General features: G+C 38.1%; 3 protein-coding genes across 6 annotated transcripts in view; 2 read left to right on the top strand and 1 right to left on the bottom strand.

Annotated features, from left to right (window-relative positions):
* LOC124858084 (potassium voltage-gated channel subfamily B member 2-like) overlaps positions 1-8,813 on the top strand; it is a 149,983-nt gene extending 141,170 nt beyond the window's left edge. Inside the window, exon 3 of the mRNA XM_047349851.1 lies at positions 1,490-8,813. Coding sequence (XP_047205807.1) covers positions 1,490-3,421 — 1,932 coding nt within the window. The 3' untranslated portion in view covers positions 3,422-8,813. The remainder of the gene's footprint in view (positions 1-1,489) is intronic.
* Positions 8,814-9,855: 1,042 nt separating this feature from the next.
* Positions 9,856-14,849, top strand: terf1 (telomeric repeat binding factor (NIMA-interacting) 1). 2 transcript variants are annotated; one of them, XM_047348994.1, is made up of 9 exons: positions 9,856-10,121; positions 11,017-11,112; positions 11,401-11,528; positions 11,655-11,741; positions 11,840-11,989; positions 13,399-13,511; positions 13,804-13,901; positions 14,015-14,082; positions 14,201-14,849. In XM_047348994.1, the coding sequence occupies exons 1-9, from the start codon at positions 9,941-9,943 to the stop codon at positions 14,360-14,362; spliced, it is 1,083 nt and encodes a 360-aa protein (XP_047204950.1). In that variant the 5' UTR covers positions 9,856-9,940; the 3' UTR covers positions 14,363-14,849. The 2 variants fall into 2 exon arrangements, with proteins under 2 accessions (XP_047204950.1, XP_047204949.1); XM_047348993.1 differs by having other exon boundaries at positions 9,858-10,121; positions 13,997-14,082.
* On the bottom strand, positions 14,706-20,188 carry LOC124857655 (somatomedin-B and thrombospondin type-1 domain-containing protein). Of its 3 annotated transcripts, none has more exons than XM_047348996.1 (5): positions 19,265-20,188; positions 18,304-18,498; positions 16,971-17,049; positions 16,492-16,662; positions 14,706-15,077 (listed from the first exon to the last, which is right to left on the bottom strand). In XM_047348996.1, exons 1-5 carry the CDS (start codon positions 19,485-19,487, stop codon positions 14,981-14,983), a joined length of 765 nt encoding a protein of 254 aa, XP_047204952.1. In that variant the 5' UTR covers positions 19,488-20,188; the 3' UTR covers positions 14,706-14,980. The 3 variants fall into 3 exon arrangements, with proteins under 3 accessions (XP_047204952.1, XP_047204951.1, XP_047204953.1); XM_047348995.1 differs by having other exon boundaries at positions 14,706-15,082; positions 19,265-20,171; XM_047348997.1 differs by having other exon boundaries at positions 14,861-15,082; positions 16,464-16,662; positions 19,265-20,184.
* Positions 20,189-22,545: the final 2,357 nt, after the last annotated feature.

Below are 22,545 nucleotides of genomic sequence, written 5' to 3'. Positions count from 1 at the left end.
AATAAATCAAAATAGAGAATTGTCAGATAATAACATGCCATTTAAATTAAATTACCTATCAGATTTAAACATTTCTATGACTATGTCCTTAATTCAAGAAAATATTTAGCCACGAAGAAAATTACACTTAGAAGTGTAGTTGTAGTGGTGTCCCGACTTTTTGTCACTGGGGGCAAATAGCATCAATTTGAAAGTACTTGTGGGACACAAAAATTATCATTATTATTATTACAAAAATACTAAAATGTTTTTATGGTGGTATTTTTTATTCTGCTAAATAATAACTTTAACTATATTTTATTGAAACAGACGAATGAGTTTTTGTTATGTAGGTCCGAAACATAAAATAGGTAATTTGCTACATTTGCTTTATGTCAGCTGTATTTATGTCTTTGTGTAGCACCTTACCACCAAAGCAAATTACTCGTACATGTGAAACATTACTTGGCAATAAAGATTTTTTTCTGATTCTGATTGTGGTTCTTTCTTATTAAAACAAAGGTATAACGTTTCAAAAAGAAGGTTTAGTCTACTCTTCACAACAAAAACAAGTTATGGGTCTGTCTTTCTTTCAAAATGTTTGCTGTATTTATCCAAGTTAAATTAATGGGTGCACCCAAGTCTGCATAAAAGTAAAGGCTGCGGAGTGTCTATGGTCCTAACCACTATGAAAGCAAAATGTAAGCAAACAAAATGTGCTTAATTAAAGAACAGATATGTTGCATTGTACTTAACATTTTACATTTTAAGGAGATATTTCTCAGGAAAAATCTCTCTCTAAAAAAAATCTAGTGGGTGTACAAATAAACCTATTTGGTTTTCGTATTCATATTTTTTCGTATTTTGTAGTTTTTGGTCTTAATCAAAACAAGGACCGGGAGAAAATCTGGTGCAAATGAAACCACATACATTAATACAAGTTTCTGACCATCATTTTCCCCTAATAAAACTACTTCACTCATCATTCATAAAATGTTGCCTTGATTCAATTGCATTATTTATTAGTAAATACCATCCTTTTACATGTTCATGCTGTCCTACCTGGTCATTTTATACATGTAGACTTTCCACTGGCAGTAGGAAAACAAACAATAGCGCAATAGAGTAAATCTGTATATATATAATGGACTGTTCATCTGTATTCAGGAAAGCCTCCAAGGTGTCTTTCAAGAAAAGAGACGCTCCATTGGATTCAAATCACTCACTCTTAAGACATTTGAGCTTTATTTATGCAGCTTTTTTCTGTCTATTAATGCAAAGCAGACTCCTCTGATTATGAATGCCATTGTGATCTGCCAACTGAGCCGTAAAACGTTGACTGTGGGACATAAAGTCATAGGCTGCAGAGGTATCTTGGCTGGACATTCAATGGCCCACTTATTTAATGTGTTCATTTATTTTAATGTATCCTCTTTTTGGGAGAATTTGGTAAATAGCTTTTTTTTGTGGCATCAAGCTTACATTTTATTCTTTTTCTCTCTCATTTCAGATTCTCGCCATCATATCAATCCTTTTTATCGTCCTGTCTACCATCGCCTTGTCTCTTAACACCTTACCAGAACTTCAGGTCAAAGATGAGTTTGATCACCCTAATGATAACCCCCAGCTGGCCCACGTTGAGGCTGTTTGCATCGCGTGGTTCACAATGGAGTACATCCTACGCTTCCTGTCCTCTCCGAATAAGTGGAAGTTCTTCAAAGGCCCACTGAATGTCATTGATTTACTGGCCATCTTGCCCTACTATGTGACCATCTTCCTAACAGAGTCCAACAAGAGTGTACTACAGTTCCAAAATGTGCGCCGTGTAGTACAAATATTCAGGATCATGAGAATATTGAGAATCCTGAAGTTGGCCCGACACTCTACAGGGCTCCAGTCTCTAGGGTTCACCTTGAGAAGGAGCTACAATGAACTGGGCTTGCTTATATTATTTCTTGCCATGGGCATCATGATATTTTCCAGCTTGGTGTTCTTTGCTGAGAAAGATGAAGATGCCACCAAATTCACAAGTATCCCTGCTTCATTCTGGTGGGCCACCATTACAATGACTACAGTGGGGTATGGTGATATTTACCCACAGACTTTACTTGGAAAGATTGTTGGTGGACTCTGCTGTATTGCCGGGGTGCTAGTCATTGCCCTACCAATCCCTATTATTGTTAACAACTTCTCAGAGTTTTATAAGGAACAGAAAAGGCAAGAGAAAGCCATCAAGAGGAGGGAAGCATTGGAGAGAGCCAAGAGGAACGGCAGCATTGTATCAATGAACCTAAAAGATGCCTTTGCCCGTAGTATGGAAATATTGGATGTGGTGGTAGAGAAAGGAGAGGACAAAACTTCCCTAGACAACCACCTTACACCAAGCCGTTGGGGCGGCTCCACCCGGCACGCCACTTCAGAAAGCAGTCTTAGATCTCCAGACAAACAAAACCTAGAGTCAGGACCTCAAAGATCGCCACACCCTATAACCATCACCACCACTGGAAGTCCACACCGGATAAGCAAGACCCCACAGCACCTCAATGTTCAGAAACTAGAGGAAATGTACAACCAGATGACAAAGTCACAGTCCCTCACGAATCTCAACACCACAAGCTCCAAGAGTACTTTGAGCACAACCATGACTGTCACTGGATCACCAAAGAAATCTCTTACCCCCGACTCAACATTAAAGGAAGAGGTGCTACTTGAGATGAGGGAAGTCAGAGATTATTCGAAAGACAATTTAGTCAGCTGTCCAACAGACTGCATAAACCAAGGCTTTAACCAGGGTGGTGGTGATGGTTGTTTATGCGAGATCAGACACTCCAGAGCTCCAACACTTTTAGATTTTAGCCACCTGAGCTCTAGTGGTAATGACTTCTATCAATCTCTCAACCCGTGTGACGGATCAGATTTACATACAGAGGAAGGAGAGAGCTTTAACAGCGCTGTGGAGATAATTCAAGGCTCCTCATCAGAAAATAACCCTCTAAAAATAAAAGGGATGAAGGTTAACTTCAGCAAACCCTCCACTGAAGGTCCTCTTACACCGCCTAGCACCACCTCTCCTGGGGACATCAGCTCAAGCATTGTGGGAGATGAATCCCCAGCGGCAGAGACTTCACCACTCATCCCTAGATTGGAGGATATTCTCCCAGTCAGGGCTGAGGGCACCTGCAGCCTCTCCCCTAAGAGACTGGTGGTAGACACCCCACCCGGTGATGAAGGTCAGTCCTCGGACAACCACGAGGAGAAGCATCTTATGGAGGAGGCAGGTGCTGCAATTGCACCCTTGTCACCCAAAACAGCAGCACAAAATTGCACCCAAGGCACCAACCCAGGTGGACACAAAGTAGAGAATCACATATTTACATCATCTGACATCCACCTGATACCTGGAGACGGCAACCTCTCTCCAACCTGTGAAACAAGCATGTGAGGAAGCTAGACCTATAACAACCTCAGCCCTGGCATGTGGGAGAGCAGCAGGAAAAGTCTGGATGCAGTATAACTGAAAGATATCCTTGCATGGCATGACAGGTTCTCTTTTACTTGTGTTGTTGTGTATTGCTGAATCAGAAACTGCGGTGCTTTATGACGTTTTGAGAATGATGCTGGAGCAAACCGTGGGCCCAAAGAGAAAAAGCTCTGCAGATAAGGGGAATTCATCAAATCATGCAGACACAAGTTCTCCTACCATAGAAAATGACTTTTTCTTGCAAGGGGAATGCACAGACAAGCTAATCTGTACAAAGCATGCATTTAAAAAAAAAAGACAAATATTTTATGGTGCTTAGTTTGCTGAAAGCGCTCCACTGTAAATACAATGACATGCAAGGCAATGACAATGCACAGGATGTCAAAGGAAGGCCCAAGGTACAAACCTTTGTAATGTGAAAAAGAATGATGGGGGAATGAATCAACAGCCATGAAGGAGGGCGTTGGCATCGTAGCGATCTATATTAAAAAAACAAAAAAAACATATCATTACCTGATGTGGAAATGCAAAGTGTTCCTATGATGAACCCTGTTATGTTTTTTATTTTTATTTTCTGTTGTGCTAAACAATGTTTCAACCTGTAATACTGACATTATTGCTTTGGGTTTTCATAGCACCTTTTCAATGTTTGGTTTGTCAGCATCCAGATATACAGTCTCTGCATTAAAACACCTCTTTTCCTCTAAAGCACATAACAGCTATACTGCAGATGCCAAATATGTATATAGTCAGTAAAAAACAGGAGCTATAGCAGATATTTTTCATACAGTTTCACCATTTAGGGCCCGGCTTCAGATTCTACCAAAATCACTGCTAAGAATTGTATGTACTCTCTGACAACAGATTATATACATCTACAAAAATAAATAAAATATCACTTTTGTAGATTTAGACTGGCTTCAGAAAAAAAAAATGGCAAAAGTTCTTTAAAGGCTAATTAGGCAAAATGTCAATAGTAGAGGTAAATGCTTAATTATTAATAGAGATGCACCAAGAAATTGGCTGTTGACTGAAATTAGACGATTTTTCAACTCTAAAATCTTTTTTGATTAGTGTATACCTTGAACTTAGTGCTACCGGGTAATGTTGCAAACACTGACACCTATTTTGGTGTTGAAGCTGGGACTGAAAAATACTCAAAGTTAGCTGTTTTCAGTAGCAGAAAGGTAAAGTCAAAGGAAGCACAGAGATGAAGGAGGCTAAAAGGAAACTGTATTGTCTATTTATGTCTAGACATGTCTGTAGCTCATTTAGGGTAAAATAGAGTGAGAGAGAGCCAGACTTCAGCAAACAGAAAGATTGAACAGAGTACAGCAAATATGCTCTGTTTTCTTATTTTGAGCTTTCAGTCTCTTGTCTGTCATGGAACATCTTAGATTTAGAAATGTTGGCAGCCGTTTAAAACGGCTAGAGCTCCAGTAAGAATCTTCATTATCCAGGGAATACACACAGAGAATGCTATTTTATAAATGCTAGCTATGCTAACTGCGGTGGTTGCTAACAGGAATCTAAAAGCAGCTTAAAATACCATCTATGTAATCTTCTTGGCTTTGTGTTAAAATAATAATAAAACCCCACTTTATTGCAACTGCTCTCTCACATTGCACTGTGTCGTCGCCTCTGCTTCTCAGTTTTTAAAAAAAAAGGCCGACCACGTCAGGAAGGCTTGATAAATAATATTATAAATGTTCTTCTGATATTTAATAATATTGTTCTTATTGAGAAATCACAATCAGCTAAAATTGGTATGGACAGGTAAAAAACCAGAGATTGGAAAATTGACACATAATTCTAAGCTTTGCATTACTAAATATTATGCCAATTTATAGGATATTAACTATAACATAAAATGACAGTATTCCACCTAATACTAATGGACCAAATGAAACACAGTTACAGGCTTTTATCTATCTCAGCTGCATCATACTATCTATTAAAACATCTTATAACCAGAGTTGTATTTGTTGCTTATGGTTGGTTTGCCTGCATTGAGTTCATTGTCTTACCTCCCCTGCATCCTAACGTCTCCTGAAACTTTACCCAATTTAGCTGGTCAGTTTATGCCATTTTTTCTCATATTATTTATTTGTGGTGTTATTTATTGTGTGTTATTCAGTCCGACATGAACCCAAAGGAGGTTGTTTTCTCATTTTGTCTCTCGTCTTCTTCATGCGATTGTTTTACACTGACTGAAAATATATGTGGTATGTTGCCTTCAACAATTGCGAATTTTTTTATTTTATTTTGTTTGCTGGAATTGTATACATTGTCTCGGCATGTCTGTATGAGTGAGTTTGAGCCGCACAAATCTGAACTGCAATGAAAACAAAGGACATGGGTGAGTTGTTTAATGTTGTTTTTAATTTTATTTACTATCACCATGTCTTTGTTTGTTTTTTCACAGAAAGTTGTGGAATGTGCAATACCGCATACTGCAATCTATGCAGGCCAAGAATTGTGGCACTTTATTTTCTGCCAATGGGAATTTGTAAGTGTACAGGCAGAAATGACTTGTATTTTTCAAATGTTATATCTTTAATATGGGGGTGAAACAATGTTGCAAATACCAGAATCTCTCAAAACAATGCAAATAGGAATTAAAGGTTTGATTTCATATTATATAGATAAAATGCTGTCACAAGCATGTTAATGCCAGGTATCAATGCACCTCAAATTTGAATATTTGTGGGTAAATCGATCAAAAATTGACCACCAGGGCCTTTTATATAGCTGTTAATTAATATTAACCTGACCTAATTTCAGTGGCCGCAAGCAGTATTTTGTGTTTTTTGTGAATTAAGAATGATTCTTATTTTTCTAAACCAAAAAAACGGAGCACGACCACAATTTCCTGCCATACGGTGGTTGAAAGTATGCCCGTATTTTCATAACAACGCTGTTTATGAGAAGGCAGCAAGTCATTTTGCTTTGTTCATATAGCACTGTACAGAAAATTCTAATTTTATAGGAGAAATCAGGTCTTTATGTAACAAATACAAGTAATGTTATTGAGTTCTCAGGTTTTCTATAAATCTCTGATGTTCTCATTGGATAAATGGTTTGTTCTTTATGTTGTTATTTTTTTTCTTTTCTTTTTAACAACTAATGTCAAACTCTCTATTTCTGTACTTTTTCAAAGCTGTTGTCAAACTCTTGTCGATGTCCTGGCTCCTTTATAATGGAGCGACAACATATATCCCTCCTCATGGATAAATGTGTGCAGCACATTCAGTATTCACCTCCATTAGTCTTCAGTGATGAGCAAAGGAGTGACAATGGGAGAGTCCATAGCTGATCCATCCGTCTGACTGCATTGTCTTGCGAAAGTGTTCATATCTTTTGAACAATTTCAGCATTTTGTCACGTTACAGCCACTAATTTCCACGTATTTCATTCATTCATCTTCTATACTGCTTATTCCATAGTGGGTCACAGAGGAGCTGTTGCCTATCTCCAGCAGTCTATGGGCGAGAGGCAGGGTACACCCTGGACAGAGCGCCAACAACACATCGTGGGGCAACACACAAACATACAGACATACAGGACAAACAACCATGCACAAACTTATTCACACCTAAGGGCAATTTCAGAGACAACAGTTAACATGATAGTCATGTTGTTGGACTATGAGAGGAAGCTGGAGTACCCGGTAAGAACCCACGCATGCGCGGGGAGAACATCCAAACTCCATGCAGAAAGACCTCCGGCCAGGAGTCGAACCCAGGACCATCTTGCAGCAAGGCAATGGTGCTACCAACTGTGCCACCATGCTTGGTTTTTAAAATGTTTTACAAAAAGAAATTATATAAACTGTTAGAAGTAATTTACTCTGATACCTCTAAATAATGTTCAGCAAACTGGCTCCAAAAGTCATTTAATTATTAAATACAGTCTACCTGTACGTAAATTAATCTCAGTATAAGTCCAGCTGTTCTATGAAGACCTTGGAGGTTTGTTAGAGAACATTAGCAAACAAACAGCATTATGAAGACCAAATAACAAAGCTGACAGGTCAGGGATTAAGATTAAGATGTCGAGAGGTTTAGACCAGAGTTAGATAATAAAGCAATATCCCAAAGCTCTGAAGATCTCATTAAGCACCACTCGATCCAATATCTTAAAATAGAAAGGGTATGGGACAACTGCAAACCTACCAGGACACTGTCTGGCAAGGAGACTCTAGAGGAGCTGCAGAGATCCACATTTTTATTTTGTTTTGTTCATGCTTTTCTTTCCACTTCACTAATATGTCACACTTTGTGTTGCTCTATTACATAAGATCTTTATATAAAACATTTCAGTTTGTGGTTGTAATGTGCCAAAATATAAAAAAATTACAAGGGGTTTGAATACTATTGCAGTGCATTGTACATTGTCTAGTGCTCCAGTCTCCACAGCTTTACAGACTTTAGCCACCCGGTGTTACTCAGCAAAGGCAAACACTGGATTAAAGGAAAGCCGTGTGGAGAAGCAAAACTGTCCTGTTAAATGTTTTGCATTGCATCGGCGATAAATCGGAAGTCCATCTTTTTTCTATGTACAACCTGTATGCCCAACGTAGCATAATCAAACTCAGTATTCAGAGATTCACGTGACCTCATGGAGTCATCTTTGTGAAATGACGATGCCTCTTTGGAAACTTGGATGTTTTTGGTTCCCTCCAATGTTAAATCCAGGGTCAAGGTTGTTTCTTTTTTTTTCTTTTATGAATAAAGGTTTGATGATTGAAGCTCTTGTTGAAGCCCTCAGTTTTCCCTTCATCGCTTGTTTCTGGTAATCATGTGTCTGTGTTAGCCCCGAATAATCCTTCATAATGACAAAGTTGAAGAAACAGAGTGGATACAATTTGTATGGAAAGGAATTCTGCAGGCTGACAGCAAAAATACCATGCTCTGTCTTACCATCTCATAACAGCACATTGTTCTGTGATGCTGTGCAGAGTGGAAATAATGTCTTTATTTTCTCTGAGAGAATGTTTATTGTCTGTGTCGCTCATTTGTGCTTACCAATCCATTCTCCCCAAAATGGACAAAGTTGCATTGTTTGTTCTTATTTATCTCTATATTGAACTGTATTGCCTCTTACATTTATTTTTTTTATTTCCTTTTTTTCTCCATACAGCTTTGAGATGACATTATCATTAGACATATTCTGAGCTACAGACTGTTTCTGTACAAAGTGACATCTTTGTATGCATGTTGTAGTCCGAGCAATTATGTGACCATAAAACAGTTTGTTATGGTACATGTTTGTCAACATTTCTGTAGAGCATTGTTCCCCATTACATCTACTAGCATTATGCAGAATAACAAATAAATGTGTATATAACGTATGCATCCGTGTCTGCTTTTCTGTATATAAGCAGGTGTTTGCACACTTGGGGATTGTTGCATCATTATGCAGATACCAGATATTTACATGCACTGTATAAGAAGACACATGACCTTTTTTTCTCACTGTCTGACATTAAATCAGAATAAACGTTTCCTGTTGTAGGTCAGCTAGGATTACTACAGCTATTTCTGTTTGCTTTGCCAGAGTAAGGGGACAGGATGTTTTTTTGTTGCTTTCTTAAAATTCAAAAGTTGCATACACTAAGATTAGTGTATGGAAATTTAATTTGGTTAATTAGACCTTAAGATAATTTGTTAAAGCCGAGATGATGATGTCATGACTTTGGAAGCTTCTGATAGATTAATTCATAACATCTGAGTAAAATGAAGGCATACCTGTTGAAGTGTTTTCAGGCAACACCTCAAGCAAACTGATTTCTTTTGTGACATGGGAAAATCTTAACAGATCAGTCAACATATCAGGAAGAGAATTTTGGACCTCCATAATTCTGCTTTATCCTTGGGTGTAATTTTTAGATACCTGAGGATGCCATGTCAATCTGGTCAAACAATTATACACAAATGTAAACACCATGGGAATGTCCAACCATTAGAGGGGTTCTGTTTCCCAGAGAGGCACATGTTCTTGTGCAAAAACAAACGACCTTGTAAAGATACTGGATGAAGGAAAAGTGGCAGAAAGAATGGAATAAAGAAAACAAAGGAAGATGGTATTAGATTCAAGCGGAGGTGGGAGAAATGAGGAAGGAAAACAGAAGAAAAGAGAAATTAGTAACAAGGGTAAGATTTGGACACACTGGACTCAGCAATACACTAGTCACTGACGGAAAAATGTAAACAAATATTAAATAAACATTAATTGTAATAAATATACTGCCAAAAGAATCAACAAGTAAATTATTCAAATTCTAATAAGGTTTTCCAGGAAAACAAAAATTAATAGTAAATGATCATGTACAAAATACACTCTATACCAGTAGGTGGCGATACTGTGCAGCGTATGATTTTCCCAACCGCCAAAAAATCCCGAAAGAAGAAGAAAAGTAAAAAAAAATAGGAATAAGCGCGAGGAATCCGTTTACGGAGGTGAACAATCAAGAAAACAATGGACTGTGCAAATAAAGAACTGGCCTCAGATCCGTCCGGTACAGATGAAAATGTCAACTTTGCGCATGTCACCGCCGCCGCCTCAGGATGGATGCTGGACTTCGTGTTTGTGAGCTTATGTCGAAGCTTCAAAGAAGGAAACTTTGATGAGTTTAACGAAACTCTGTCAGTTTTTCAGGGTGAGTAATTCAACAAAATGACTAATGATCCCGCGGGAAGTGGTTAACTACGTCATTGTGCTCTGTTTGTTCCACGTGTGAAGATTTTAAAGCAGCTACCAAAACTTCTACACAACTTTTAAAACAATTTCCGACATTTTTTAATCGACCATCATCACGCTGGTGAAACTACGTAGTATTATCAGTACTGTTTGTACGATGCATGAACGGAATGAGATTTATGTGAAATCATTTATATTTATGTATGTTTTTTTCCGACTAAGGAGCTATTTAAATCATTAAATGTACCAAATTGCATCTATATGAAATTGTGCTTCTCTCAAACTGGCTCGAGTAGCTGCATTCATCTAAAAAAAATAGTTCCTAAAATGAAGTTGTAAAAATTATTGTTAATAATTCTAAAAAATATTAAGCCTTATTTATTATGACCGTTTTTTTCTTTTCTTTCATGCATATCGTTAGTTGCCCAGCAACTGTAAACATTTTATATAAAAATAACGTACCGGACTTCTGTCTCCTAAAATAAAAATAGGAAATCTAGGAAATGTACAATGACATGGATCATGACATTAACAATTAAAAAGAGGAAATATTTTTACGAACATCCCATATATTGGTGCTGAACTATGAAATAAGTTGGCTTTTGGTCCAACTGGATTTTTTAAAAAGGGCCAAATCTCTTGGGGATCGATTGATAGCAATGAGTGAAGAATGAAAAGTCTTGTTGGGTTTATTTGGGGGGAAAGTCATGCCTTATATTGCTTGTTAAGCCCGTCTAATTTTCTTTGTAGTTGTGAATACTCATGTGAAATGTTTTTTGTGTGCCTACATGTTGGAGAACCTTACAAATGGTTCTATAAATCCGGCAACTAACTGTGTGTTTGCTCTTCCTCAGCTCTTTCTCAGTGTAAATCTCTTAAAGCGGCTGCTCATACCGAAAAATCCTTGATATGTGCCTTTCTAGCAAGAGTAATGCATGGAAAACAGCTGGGTGAGTTGCTCCAAACTAATGCTGAACTTTTTTTCTATGTTTACATTCATTTCTGTGCAAAGTTGGCAGTGATAAAGCAGATTTTGACCTATTCAGCAGTACATTACTCACTCAGCGAATGTTGTTAGGGTTTGTTACTTGTCCATGAAAAATATTTTGTGGGTAAATACTTCAGGTTTAATTTTACAAAATATTCATCAGATCAAAATTATTTCAGTCAAAACGTTTGGTTTTTATTGAAGTTTTGGTTTCTGCTCTTATGAATGTGTCCCTCCACCCTTTGCCCAGACGTCCTGTTTGAGGAAGATGAGTCTGTAATGCCTCTGATGTCTGCTGCCACAGTTTGGTCAAGCCTGGAACACGCTGTGGAAGATGAAAGTTTATTTGAAAATATCACAGTTCTCCTGTTTGTCCAGGTAAGTTTTCCATCCTTTCACGTTTTACTTCCAGCTAACATCAAAATATTGTAGAACCAAACAGGACTTTGAGTAGATAAAGTTTCTTCTTTTTTGAGTAAGGGATAGCCTTTGCCTTGTTTTTAGGCTGTAGCCGTCTGCCTGGATAAAGGTCAGAGGTCCTCTGCCTCTTCAGTCCTCAAGTCGTTTGAAAACAGACACCAATTCCCTCGGGTCTGTATGTCCACTTCTGTGGACTTCAAAGACCAGGTTGCTTATCTTTTTCATTCTGTATCCTAACTTGTGTTTTTTTTGTTTGTTTGTTTAAACAGAACTTGGGAGTTAAGCTCAGAACTATTGTAACAAAGATGGAAACGTATCACCCATTCCTCATGAGCTTCAGCTTCAACCGCCTGCTGGAGAAAATATACTCCTTCTTGGATAACTACTTGGAGAAGAATCCATCTGACTTCCTCCTCAAGGTGAGATGTTCATGAAGTTAAATGCTTTGTATGTCTTATGTGGTGTAGACGGACAGTCCTCTGCTCTTCCTCCCAAATCCCAAGAGGAAACTCTTCCAGTGTGAAGTACATGTGTGAACAGTATCTTCAAATTTTCAATAATTCTGATGTTTATGTGGAAAAATAACCAGAAACAGGAAACAGGTCAATAATAAACGTGTTTAAAGGATGAAACTGATTTGAACTGGGATGGTAGGAATTTGCAACTCTGGAAAAAACAAACAGCTTTATCAAGATTTAGATTTCATTTCAATCAGTTCTTGTTCACTGGAGTGAAGGAAACAATATTCCAGAAGAGCAAAGAACGTGCCTTATCTTGATAGCAGGGAAGCATTTTTCCTGCGTTGCATGTTTAAAATTAATTTTAATAGACGAGGTGTGTCGATTTACCCAAAAGGGCATGAGATTGTTTTTATTGCCTGTTTTGATCTCAAGTTGTAATTGGCAAACACATCCAATGAAGAACAACCATTTCCACTGTTGTTTTTTATGATAGTTTGTATTTATATTATTGTCATCAAATTATTATGTATGGTCATGTCAGGCATTATTGGGTTTGCTCACTGTTTATTAACAGTAATATTTATTGGCACCCATGTTATGGCAGTTTCATGCTGTGAGATGATTTTATTTTTTCTCATGGTGGTTGTCGAACCCATCAAAACAATGTTTTTATTTTTATGCCAAATAAAAAAGCAATTTAAATATAATGTAGAGGTTCTACCTTTTTGAATGGAGCACAACCAAATCAAATTTGGGACATAGTTCATTACCACAGAAACAGTTTAGGTGAAAAGTATGTGCACCCTCCTTCGCGTTTTAGATTTAATGCATTTCCTATATCAAAAAGTAGTCAGCTAGTTAGTCTGATGAGCCTCTGACTTTTCTTGCTGATTATCAGCAAAGTATGTTTTACTTTTTATTGATCTGAAGTATTCTGGGGCTTGTTGACACTGAGCCATAGAGGTAAGATGTGAAGGGCCTTCGCTGCTTGACTTAAGTTTGCTGTATTGTGGTGGAAGAAATCACTCAAAACTTGTGGAACAACGGATGAGTTAAAAGCTGCAGTTGCTGACCATAATGCACTGCATCCCAACAGGTGAAACCCAAACCCTGCTTATCAGAACAAAAAGCTGATGCCAGCTGTGAAGCACAGTGGTGGATGGGTGATGATTTGGGCTTAATTTTTTATTTTTTTGGCTACTGGATCTGAGTATACCAAAACATATTAATAATAATTGCATCCGCTCCCAGCAAATTGCTGTATTAACGTGGAGAGTGTTTAAAAACAAGAAGGTTACTGTATTTCTTGTGTGTGTGTGGGGGGGGGTTGTTTTTTTCTTCATAAATGTCAATTGTGTCTCAATCAGGTAGCGACGAGGTTCGTCCAATCTTCCCCAACTGGTCCGGATTTAAATCCTGTGGTGTCAGAGGACGGCACGCTCTCAGAAGAGTCCAATGAAACAATACAGAAGGATAAAAAGTAAGAGAAATGATTACACTTACACTTGTGACAGGCTATATTTTGATAAAATGATACCTGTACAAAACAGAATCAAATTTCTTGGTTGAATGAGAGTAACTTTAAATCTGCAAGCAGTATGATTAATTTTAAGGTCCAACGATAATTGTTTTGATTAAAGTTTAAAAGGAAAACCTATTTTAGAGCAGTGTTATGTCCACTCAAATTTCACTTTTCCACAAAGAAAGAAAAATTATAGTTTGTGTGGTTTTTTTTATTCGTTTAAAAAAATAAATCTGTTGTATTTCAACAGAACAAAACGCAAATTACTCTCTACTACAATTACTGACATATGGACACTCGATACGGTGAAGAAGCCCTGCGTTTCCCTCAGACGTCTCTCCAGAAATGGTAGGACTTTCTTCTGTTTTTATCTGGCATCACTCAAATTGTTCCCAGCATACTTTTATGTAGCATGACTAAAGCTAAAAATCTTTAAACATCAGAGTTGTGTCAACTGACAGCGAGGAAGACTCTACAAACCTCCAAGCAACAAAACACTGAAAAACACAAGAAAAGGAAAACACGAAAGGTAAGTCAAAATTACAAAACTCATTCTGTTCGTCTAATTTATTCCTAATTAAGTAGCCTGTGTATTTGAGTTTAATTCCTTTTGCTAAGAAATGCTACGTTTTGGTGTTCTGTTGTAGAAATGGACTCCCGAGTTGGACAAATACCTTGAAGATGGGGTGAAACGTCACGGAAAGGGGAACTGGTCTCAAATCTTACTGGATTATGACTTTGAAGGACGCACCGGGATCATGCTGAAAGACCGCTGGAGAATTCTGTTAAAGGCAGACAAAGTCGGCTAAAGAGAAAGGAAGCCTCCAACCTCTGTTAGCCTGTATAATGTAGCAGTTTGTTTATAAGATTACCCACCGAAAGGTTTATTTTGTTTTTAAGATGTTCATCCAAGAATATTTTAGTCATTTTTGTATAAAAATCCAATATTATTTGGGGTTTTTTTTATTACATATTGGCTTTGTACACTGTTAAATTATTCATTTAATATAGCCAGGTAAATTTATTGGTCTTTGCTGCTCCCAGTTTTTTACCACATACCACCAGAGGGCGCCTAAGACAGAAATATTACCTTGTTGCCATCATAACCTAAACTATTTTTGTATAAATTCATTTTATGCTGGAAACTTCAGGTGTAAAGTAGTTCTTTTTTTTTTTATTATTGTTTGACATCCAGTTTTTTACAGAAGTGTTATGCAATGTTAAATGCAATAAAATTAGAAACCACCTGTATGGATGTTTAGTTTCTAATATTAAAATAAATGAAGTGCATTTCAAGTTTGCAGTGATCTCCTTTGCATTTAAATCTTTATGCAGCATTTAGTCTCTTATAAAACATCCTGTGGTGTTCTGCACGTTATTTCAGCTGGTTCTGAAGACTGGTTTGCAAAGGTCAGATGAAGACAAAGTTATGTTGTGTTGGACAGGTGCATTGTGGAGTTTTCCGGACCTTCCTCCACGTCCCTCTGCAGTGTGGGTTCCCCACTGCCTGCCAATGGAGCGAAGCTTCTCTGCAACACAGTTAACATTGCATTAGAAGATTTCGGTCTTTTTATCTTCGTACAGTTTCGGTCAGAGGTTCATGTACGCTTAGCGATATAAATCTCCAAGCAATTATAGATGTTTATGATTTATTTTAACCCTTATCATTTTCAGGGTGTTTTTGAATATACAGCAAGTAATTTAAAATGTATTTTAAAAACAAGAATTTTGTCCACAAGTCTGGATTTATTGTGGACTTTCCTCAATCCACATACATAACGGCACACATGAAACCCACCTAAAATTTTGCTAAAGATCTTTTAGCACACATTTTTATAGCCATCAGCAAGTTTCTGGCATAATTCTTGCTAGAATTGGTAGCGTTCATTTGAACTGGTTAGTTTCCAGGCACAGATACAACTTAGAAACACGTCACTTTTAATAGGGTTCATTTTTGGCTTTGGATGTGATGTAAGCCTGCTTTATCTATTCCAAAACTAGTTGCTGATGTCCTGTCGGGACATCCTAAAGGTTTAACAATCTGACTTAAACTGTCGGATGAAAGGAATTTTGTTTAGCAGAAACCACTAAGCCTCAAGTATGGTGTGAAATGGAAACTGCTGGAATACCAGTCACTTTCTACAATGAAGCCAGTTGTACATTAACATAGACTGGGAGAGTGGCAAAAGAAAAAGCATCTAGTCCAAAATAAAAATCCATCTGGAGAGAAAATTGAGTTTTTTGGAAACAACCATAAAATGAAAAGATAGGAAGAGTTAGTGTGAAGCATGGTAGTGGAAGCATTATGCTATGGGGCACTTAAGCTGGTTAGTGTTGCTGGTGCCCTCCAGGATGTAGATGGAATAATAAAGGAGGATGGAATTTGGACAAAATTGGGTGTTACAACAGACCAAAGATCCCAGACTTCTTAAAAATGACTCTGGGAGGGATAAAACAGGCTTGTATTAAACATTTGGAATGGCCCCTGACCTCAGCTCCACTGACAATATGTGAAGTATCCTTAAAGCTGGGTCGGTTCAAATATTTAAATCATTTTTACCAGTTCTGCAAGAAAAAGTGGTTGCATATCTAGCCAGATTTTTACCAGAAGCTTGTTTATGCCTTCAAAAAAAATTGATTAAGGAGCAACATGCTCTGGAATTATTGAAACAAATATATATAAATATATATATATATATACATATAAGCAGGTATATAAATGAGCCTGTTTGTATGATTTTGATCTTGTGTGGATTTGATCAAATCTGCAATAAAGTCAAAGCCTAGTTGTTTTTTGTGTATTTAATTACCCTCGGAAAAAAAGTTCAAATAGATCACTTAAAGTCCAAAACTAAAATGACAATCCCACTAATTTCACCAGAACTGTATATTTTCTGTATATCTACTGACCTAAAGTTGCATAAAAACAACTTCCTACTTGTCTGATTCTTGCCCATCGCCCTGGCAGCTACTGTTTCGCAAGGCAGGAGGTTCACACGCTACACACACTTTAAACCCTCCGGTTATGTAGCGCATCCAGCGTGTGTGAGGCTGGTTCTGCACCGTACAGTGTGGTGTCCGGGACTCCAGTTCAAACTCCACACAGAACCTGATAGGAGTAAGGGAAAGGTTGTGGAAGTCACATGAAAAATACACCCAGTATTTGAACCGAATAAGATAATAAAACTTTGTGACATTCATGAGGATTTAATTTCAACTGATTGTGGACTGTCTCTGAGCACTGCTGTATAATCATATTTACAGACAGCCAGCTGGGCAACAACAATAACTCATTTAGATGGAACAGAGCTGGTTTACACTTTCATATTATGAGGTAAAATTGTACCTCCATGAAAGCATTTTTTACTTCACTTGTCTGGATTTCAAAGTCGCAGTTTGAGATTATGTGAAACGTACCCTGGGTCCAGGGGGTTTCCAAAGTTGTCATGTTTGGGTCTTCCTTTGCCAAACTCCATGCTGGTGATGAATGCGGGGCCTTATAAGAGAAACTGGGTCAGGTGTTTTTTAACAGTAAACCCATTAATGGATTAAAAACAAGCTGAACCATTGAACTTCTGTAAGATGTTTACATATACACACATAACCAATCTAACTATGCATTAAAGATAGGGCTTTAATGATTTAATAAAATTTTAATTTTTTCCAGGGTTTGATAATTGATAACACAACATACAATTTAAATGTCTTTTAAAAGAAAGAGTTGGGTTTATAGGTTTTAATTTACAATGGATTTTCTTCTACAGGGTCAAAGGAACACATGCTAAAATATATGCAATACAAACACCTTCACTAATATTTTGTTCCCTGGAGTATTTCTGGAAACATTGTCCTTTTGGAGCAGGCAGTTGTGTCCAAGTTACAATTACTAAGCTGTTGATTAAAAGTGAAGCTGAAAAAATAAGTACTCCTTGGTCAACATTATTCTCACCATTTTGTGCAATGAACAAATACCTCATGTAGCTAAACAGACCCTTGGTATGATGCGAGCACCACCATGCTTGACAGTTGAAAGCCTCACATTGACGCCTCCAAATATACATCTTGTCATTATGGCCTAAAAGCTTCATCTTTGTCTCGTCTGAAGATAAAACCTTTCTCCAGAAGATCCTTGGCTCGGCTGTGTGGACAGCTGCAAATTTTGGTCACACTTGAGGGTGTCAATTTTAGAAAAGATGCTTCTTTATAGGTTGGAGCCCTCTCAGTTCTGAACATTCTAACCAATCGTCTTTCATCAGAGGGCTGACACTATAGGTTAGATGTTTGATACTAGGGCAAAATTGAAGGCTCCAACATGAAAACTAGTTTGGACATGTGCACCCTGCCTCTCACCCAATGATTGCTGGAGATAGGCACCAACCGTATTGGAAATTTGCGGACTTTAAGTAAAAGTTCATGCCAAGAACTGCCAAGAAGATACCCAGCCAGAATGTTGTTGGTGTCTTGTATATGGGTATAAAAAAGAATGTGGCTTCTCTGCAACTTGCCAAAGGACATTTCACCAAAAATAAGTAGAGAAAATCCATAATAAATTTAAACCCAATTGTTTTTAAAACAATTTAAAGATGTTTTTTCTGTCATTCTGAAAAAAGAACAGTTCAAAGGATTCATTGATTCCAAAATGAAAAATACATTCATGGCAATTAGCACTTCTAAATGGAACTGTACATGCATTCTAACAGAAAACAGCTGCAGTCATGAAAGCTGATAATATTTTATATGTTTTATATACCTGAATTGAGTCCACAGTGGCTACCCCGGTGGTCTCTATGCTCCCTGCATCCAGCTCTCTCCTCCAGCAAGGGACAGGGATCACCGCTGTTAACGGGCTGCTGCTCTACGTGACGAACTCGGACTCTGACTGATGGCTGGCAGGGCTTGGCACAGCCACTCCAAAAGCTCCAGGCGCTCACGACACAGTCCTGAGCTAAAATTGGCCCCCACAGGACAAAAGAAAGATCTTCTATTGAGGCAGCAATCAATTCGACCCAGAGTTAGACTCAAAGATGTTGGACCTCACACTGAATGCTTTAAACATTTACACAGGTTCTAATTATCACCCAGACTCTAAGGATATGTAATTCTATCATTGTATTGCTATGGGGCCATATTTCCATGAACTAACTTTAGATCAGTTTAGCACTCATTGTAGAATTAGTGGGGTTTTTTGTCTCTGCTACAAACTGGTTTAGTCTGCCAAGAGAACACCAGTTCATTTCTTAGTGCTTGTTAATCAAGCTTTGATGTTGTAAGTGTGCTGATTTTGTGGCTACCAGCCTGTAACACGTATTAAGTATGCTCTGCTTGTTTGCCTTGTTCTGTAATTGCTGCAACTGATTGACGGAATCTCATTCTTCAAATATTTGTCCTAATGCCATTATAGTGGGCCAGTCCACTGAAATGAGGCTTGGCACAAAGCTGGCCGAGGTATTTTGTGTACACAAAAGATAAATGGGAAAAATTACAGATAGTGTTCCAAATGATTCCATTCTGCCATAAGAGCTACATCAGTAATGATTAGACAAGGATAACCAGTCCTTCCCAACTTTTTCTACCACTTGTCTGACAGTTTCAGAAAATAATCTGTCCACTGGTGATTTCGTACTGATGTCATAAAGTTAGGTCGTGAAAGAATTCACGATACTCATCTGATTCATTCACCCTAAGACTGGTCCCCTCCCCTTATCACTTACCTGGACACTCTGTGAAATAGTCGAAGCAGCAGTCCTTGGTATTAACACAGTCCTCGTCGCAGTAGCATGTCCCGTACGCTCGGTCCATCCTCCAGTCAGTAGTAGAACAGCCCATGTTTCTGCCCCGGCAGCACTTTCCCAAACAACCACCGGTCACAAGATGTTTTTGTCCAAGATAACACAACACCATCAACCAATAAGCCACCTCTACAGAGGATCCCATCACAATGGGACAAAGAGCCAAAAGTCCAGTCTTAAAGTAATACTGCAGCCTCTTGGTTGGCTTAAGATATGGAAGGCTATTCTCCTTAAAACATATCTATTCCTGCTTTTCTTCTAGTATGTTTCTTATTGTCAGAGTGAACAAAACGGAGCTCCACCACAGTAGCCCTTGTGACCTGGAGTTCCCGCTTCTGTCCCCCACGTCCAGGCTTTCAGCTCTGCAAAAGCAACCTACAGTTCAAAGCATCCCAAAGCTCCTACAACAGCTTCATTCCTCATGCTGTATTTGCTTTGACTTCTTCTCAGAGCTGGTGTCCCCCTCCGGGTTTGCCAGCTGAGTACCTCCCTCAACAAGGGGAGGGTTGAGCTGTAGGGTTTAGGTTTGTGTGCTTTCACTCAGGTCTCTGCTCTCTCTTTTACCTCATTTTTTTACCTGCCGTATTTTTATCCGTCTGTTTGTCTCATCCTTTCCTTTCAGAAGAGCTGTAATCCAGATATCATTCTGCCCGTGATGCCACCCCTGATCTCAGAGTCCCAAAAGAAAGGCAGGAATGTGTGCATTTGGCAAGTCTCCAAGTAACTGTGCTGCAGGGTCCTCAGAGGACACTAAAGCCACCCTTTAGTTCTTTACCTTTCTGCCTTTTTGCCTCACTGTTTCAGGGTTGTGCAGCAAAATCAGATGAAGCAGAATTTTGTTTGTTTTTGTCAGATTTTTGTTGATAGGATTCAGTAAAGTTGCACTTTTCAATAAAATGGTTAGCTGTCTAAAGGTAACAATCTACAAAACATACTTTCATCTGATACCCAGTAACAGACTCTGGGTAGCATCTGTGTTTTATAGACAAGCGTCAATAATGAGTACACAATCTGAGTTTGTTCTTATCCTACAATATTGATCCAAGACTTTTAACTAGCACACGTGTTTGCGTCATCGCTGCATCAACGGATTACTGCACATTATATGAAACACAGTGTTGTCAAATATCTGTATCTTTTATGATGTACATGTTTATTGGACATCTATTGGGATCATTTTTTTCAAAATGCAGAAGGCTACAGGTTTCTTTTGCCCTGAAGTTACTGTCTCATTTTCTTTCTTTTTGCAAACTTTATGAACATTTTGGGCTGAAAGTTCAATGCTTTATAAAAATGGTGAATGGACTGAACTTATATAGCACCTTTCCAGTCATGCAGACCACTCAAAGCGCTTTACACTAGAGCCACATTCACACATTCATACACCGAAACGCAGATCGGTAGGCAACTTGAGGTTAAGTGACTTGCCCAGGGGCACATCAACATATGGCAGGAAGAAGCTGGAATCAAACCCAAAACCTTCTGATTGCAAGACGACTACTCTTCCTACTGAGCCACAGTCGCCTCTATGTCTAAGTCTATGAGCACCTCAAACTGGTCAGATATTTATTGGCTAAAATATTAGGAAATACTGCAGTCTCTGTATCTCAGAGTTTTAGATCAAGTAACATTATCCAGTAATTGCATAGTCTTTACATAAATGCCTTAGTAGTAGTGCCCATATGCATATCTGCAGTACTGTGAAAAATTATTTGCCTTCTTATAGATTTCTTCTGTTCTTGTTTTGTTTTTGTCACGCTTAAAGGTTTCAGATTATATAATAAAATTGAATATCAGGCTAAGATACCCTGAGTAAATGCAAAATTCAGTTTTCAAAGGAAAGCTATCCAAACCAACATTGCTCAATGTGAAAAAGTAATTGCCCCCTGAACCTAACACCTGGTTGTTCCACTCCAGACTTTTATTAGGCCACTCTAAAAACTCCATTTGGTTTTATTTTGAGCCATTCAGAGGGTTTTGTTGGTGTGCTTCAGATCTTTGTCCTGCTGCATAACCCAACTGCGCTTAAGCTTAAGGTAACAAACGGCCGACTGGACATTCTTGTTTAGGATTTTCTGCTCAACAGCAGTATTTATGGTTATTTAAGGTCTTGAAGCAGCAAAGTAGCCCCAGACCATCATACTACCACCACCATATTTGACTGTCAATAAGATGTCAGTTTTTTAACAAAAATAGCTGTTAGTTTGACGTCAGTTCACAGAAATCTTACTCCAAGTCTTTGGGTTTGTCACTATATTTTTTGGTTAGCAGTGGTTTTGGCCGTGACACTCTCCCATGAAATATGCTTTTGCAGAGCCTCTTTTTTTAATTTTTAATCATGAACTCTGACCGAACAATTGGAAGTAAGATCCACAGTGCTTCAAATGTTTCTCAGGTTCTTTGTGACCTCCTGGATGAGTCGTCAGTGCACTCCTGGAGTAATTTTGGTAGGCCGGCCACCTGAGTAAGTTCACCGCGGGTCCATGTTTTCTTTATTTGTGTATAATGGCTCTCACTTTGTTTGAGTCACAAACCTGTCTTTGTATCTCTTTCCAAACTGATAGACGACAGTGTTTTCCATGCTTCATGTTGTCAGACAGGATCTATTTAATTGATTTCTTAATTCCCTTAAGCTGGCAGTAATCAGGCCTATGTCTGGCTAATAAGTCAGAAACTAAGGTGATTGATCACAATCAATTGATAATTTTGCAAGGGGGTGATTACTATTTCACAAATAGCCATGTTTGGATAGCTTTCTTTTGCTTTAATAAATAAAATAAATTGAAAACGACCTATATGACAGTAAAATTTTTTTTTTTGAAAAATAACAGAAGACATCTAAACTTTAGATGGAAATAATTTTAGGTATAGCAAAGCATTAATGGGGTTCTACATGGGACCTTTAGATCTACCTCCTATCAAGCTGGTTGCTTGACTTACAGTAATAGCTTTCAACTTCATCCTAATTATCATCGGTATGTTTCATCAGCAGCACACAGCATGTTTCTAAACCAGTGAACGTAAAACATTGAGTGAACTCAACCTGAACTGACCTCCGATGTATGAATCATGTGCCTCTTATTTGGACACTGTGGAACACAGGCACCAAATGTGTCGTCTGCCCTCTTGCTGTAAAATTACACACACTTAGACAAGTACAGCTTGGATCAGTCATAGTGCTGATTTGATCTGTCCACTGATCC

The sequence above is a fragment of the Girardinichthys multiradiatus genome, chromosome 21, assembly GCF_021462225.1.
Source record: "Girardinichthys multiradiatus isolate DD_20200921_A chromosome 21, DD_fGirMul_XY1, whole genome shotgun sequence".
NCBI classification, from domain to species: Eukaryota; Metazoa; Chordata; class Actinopteri; order Cyprinodontiformes; family Goodeidae; genus Girardinichthys; species Girardinichthys multiradiatus.
This window is presented reverse-complemented; position numbering and strand designations above follow the sequence as displayed.

Coding starts and splice junctions, on each gene's coding strand:
- terf1 (XM_047348993.1), top strand. CDS start 9,941: ATGGACTGTGCAAATAAAGAACTGGCCTCAGATCCGTCCGGTACAGAT. Junction 10,122..11,016: donor AACTCTGTCAGTTTTTCAGG/GTGAGTAATTCA, acceptor GCTCTTCCTCAG/CTCTTTCTCAGTGTAAATCT. Junction 11,113..11,400: donor AATGCATGGAAAACAGCTGG/GTGAGTTGCTCC, acceptor CCCTTTGCCCAG/ACGTCCTGTTTGAGGAAGAT.
- LOC124857655 (XM_047348995.1), bottom strand. CDS start 19,487: ATGGGATCCTCTGTAGAGGTGGCTTATTGGTTGATGGTGTTGTGTTAT. Junction 18,499..19,264: donor CTATTTCACAGAGTGTCCAG/GTAAGTGATAAG, acceptor GGCCAATTTTAG/CTCAGGACTGTGTCGTGAGC. Junction 16,663..16,970: donor GGAAACCCCCTGGACCCAGG/GTACGTTTCACA, acceptor TACTCCTATCAG/GTTCTGTGTGGAGTTTGAAC.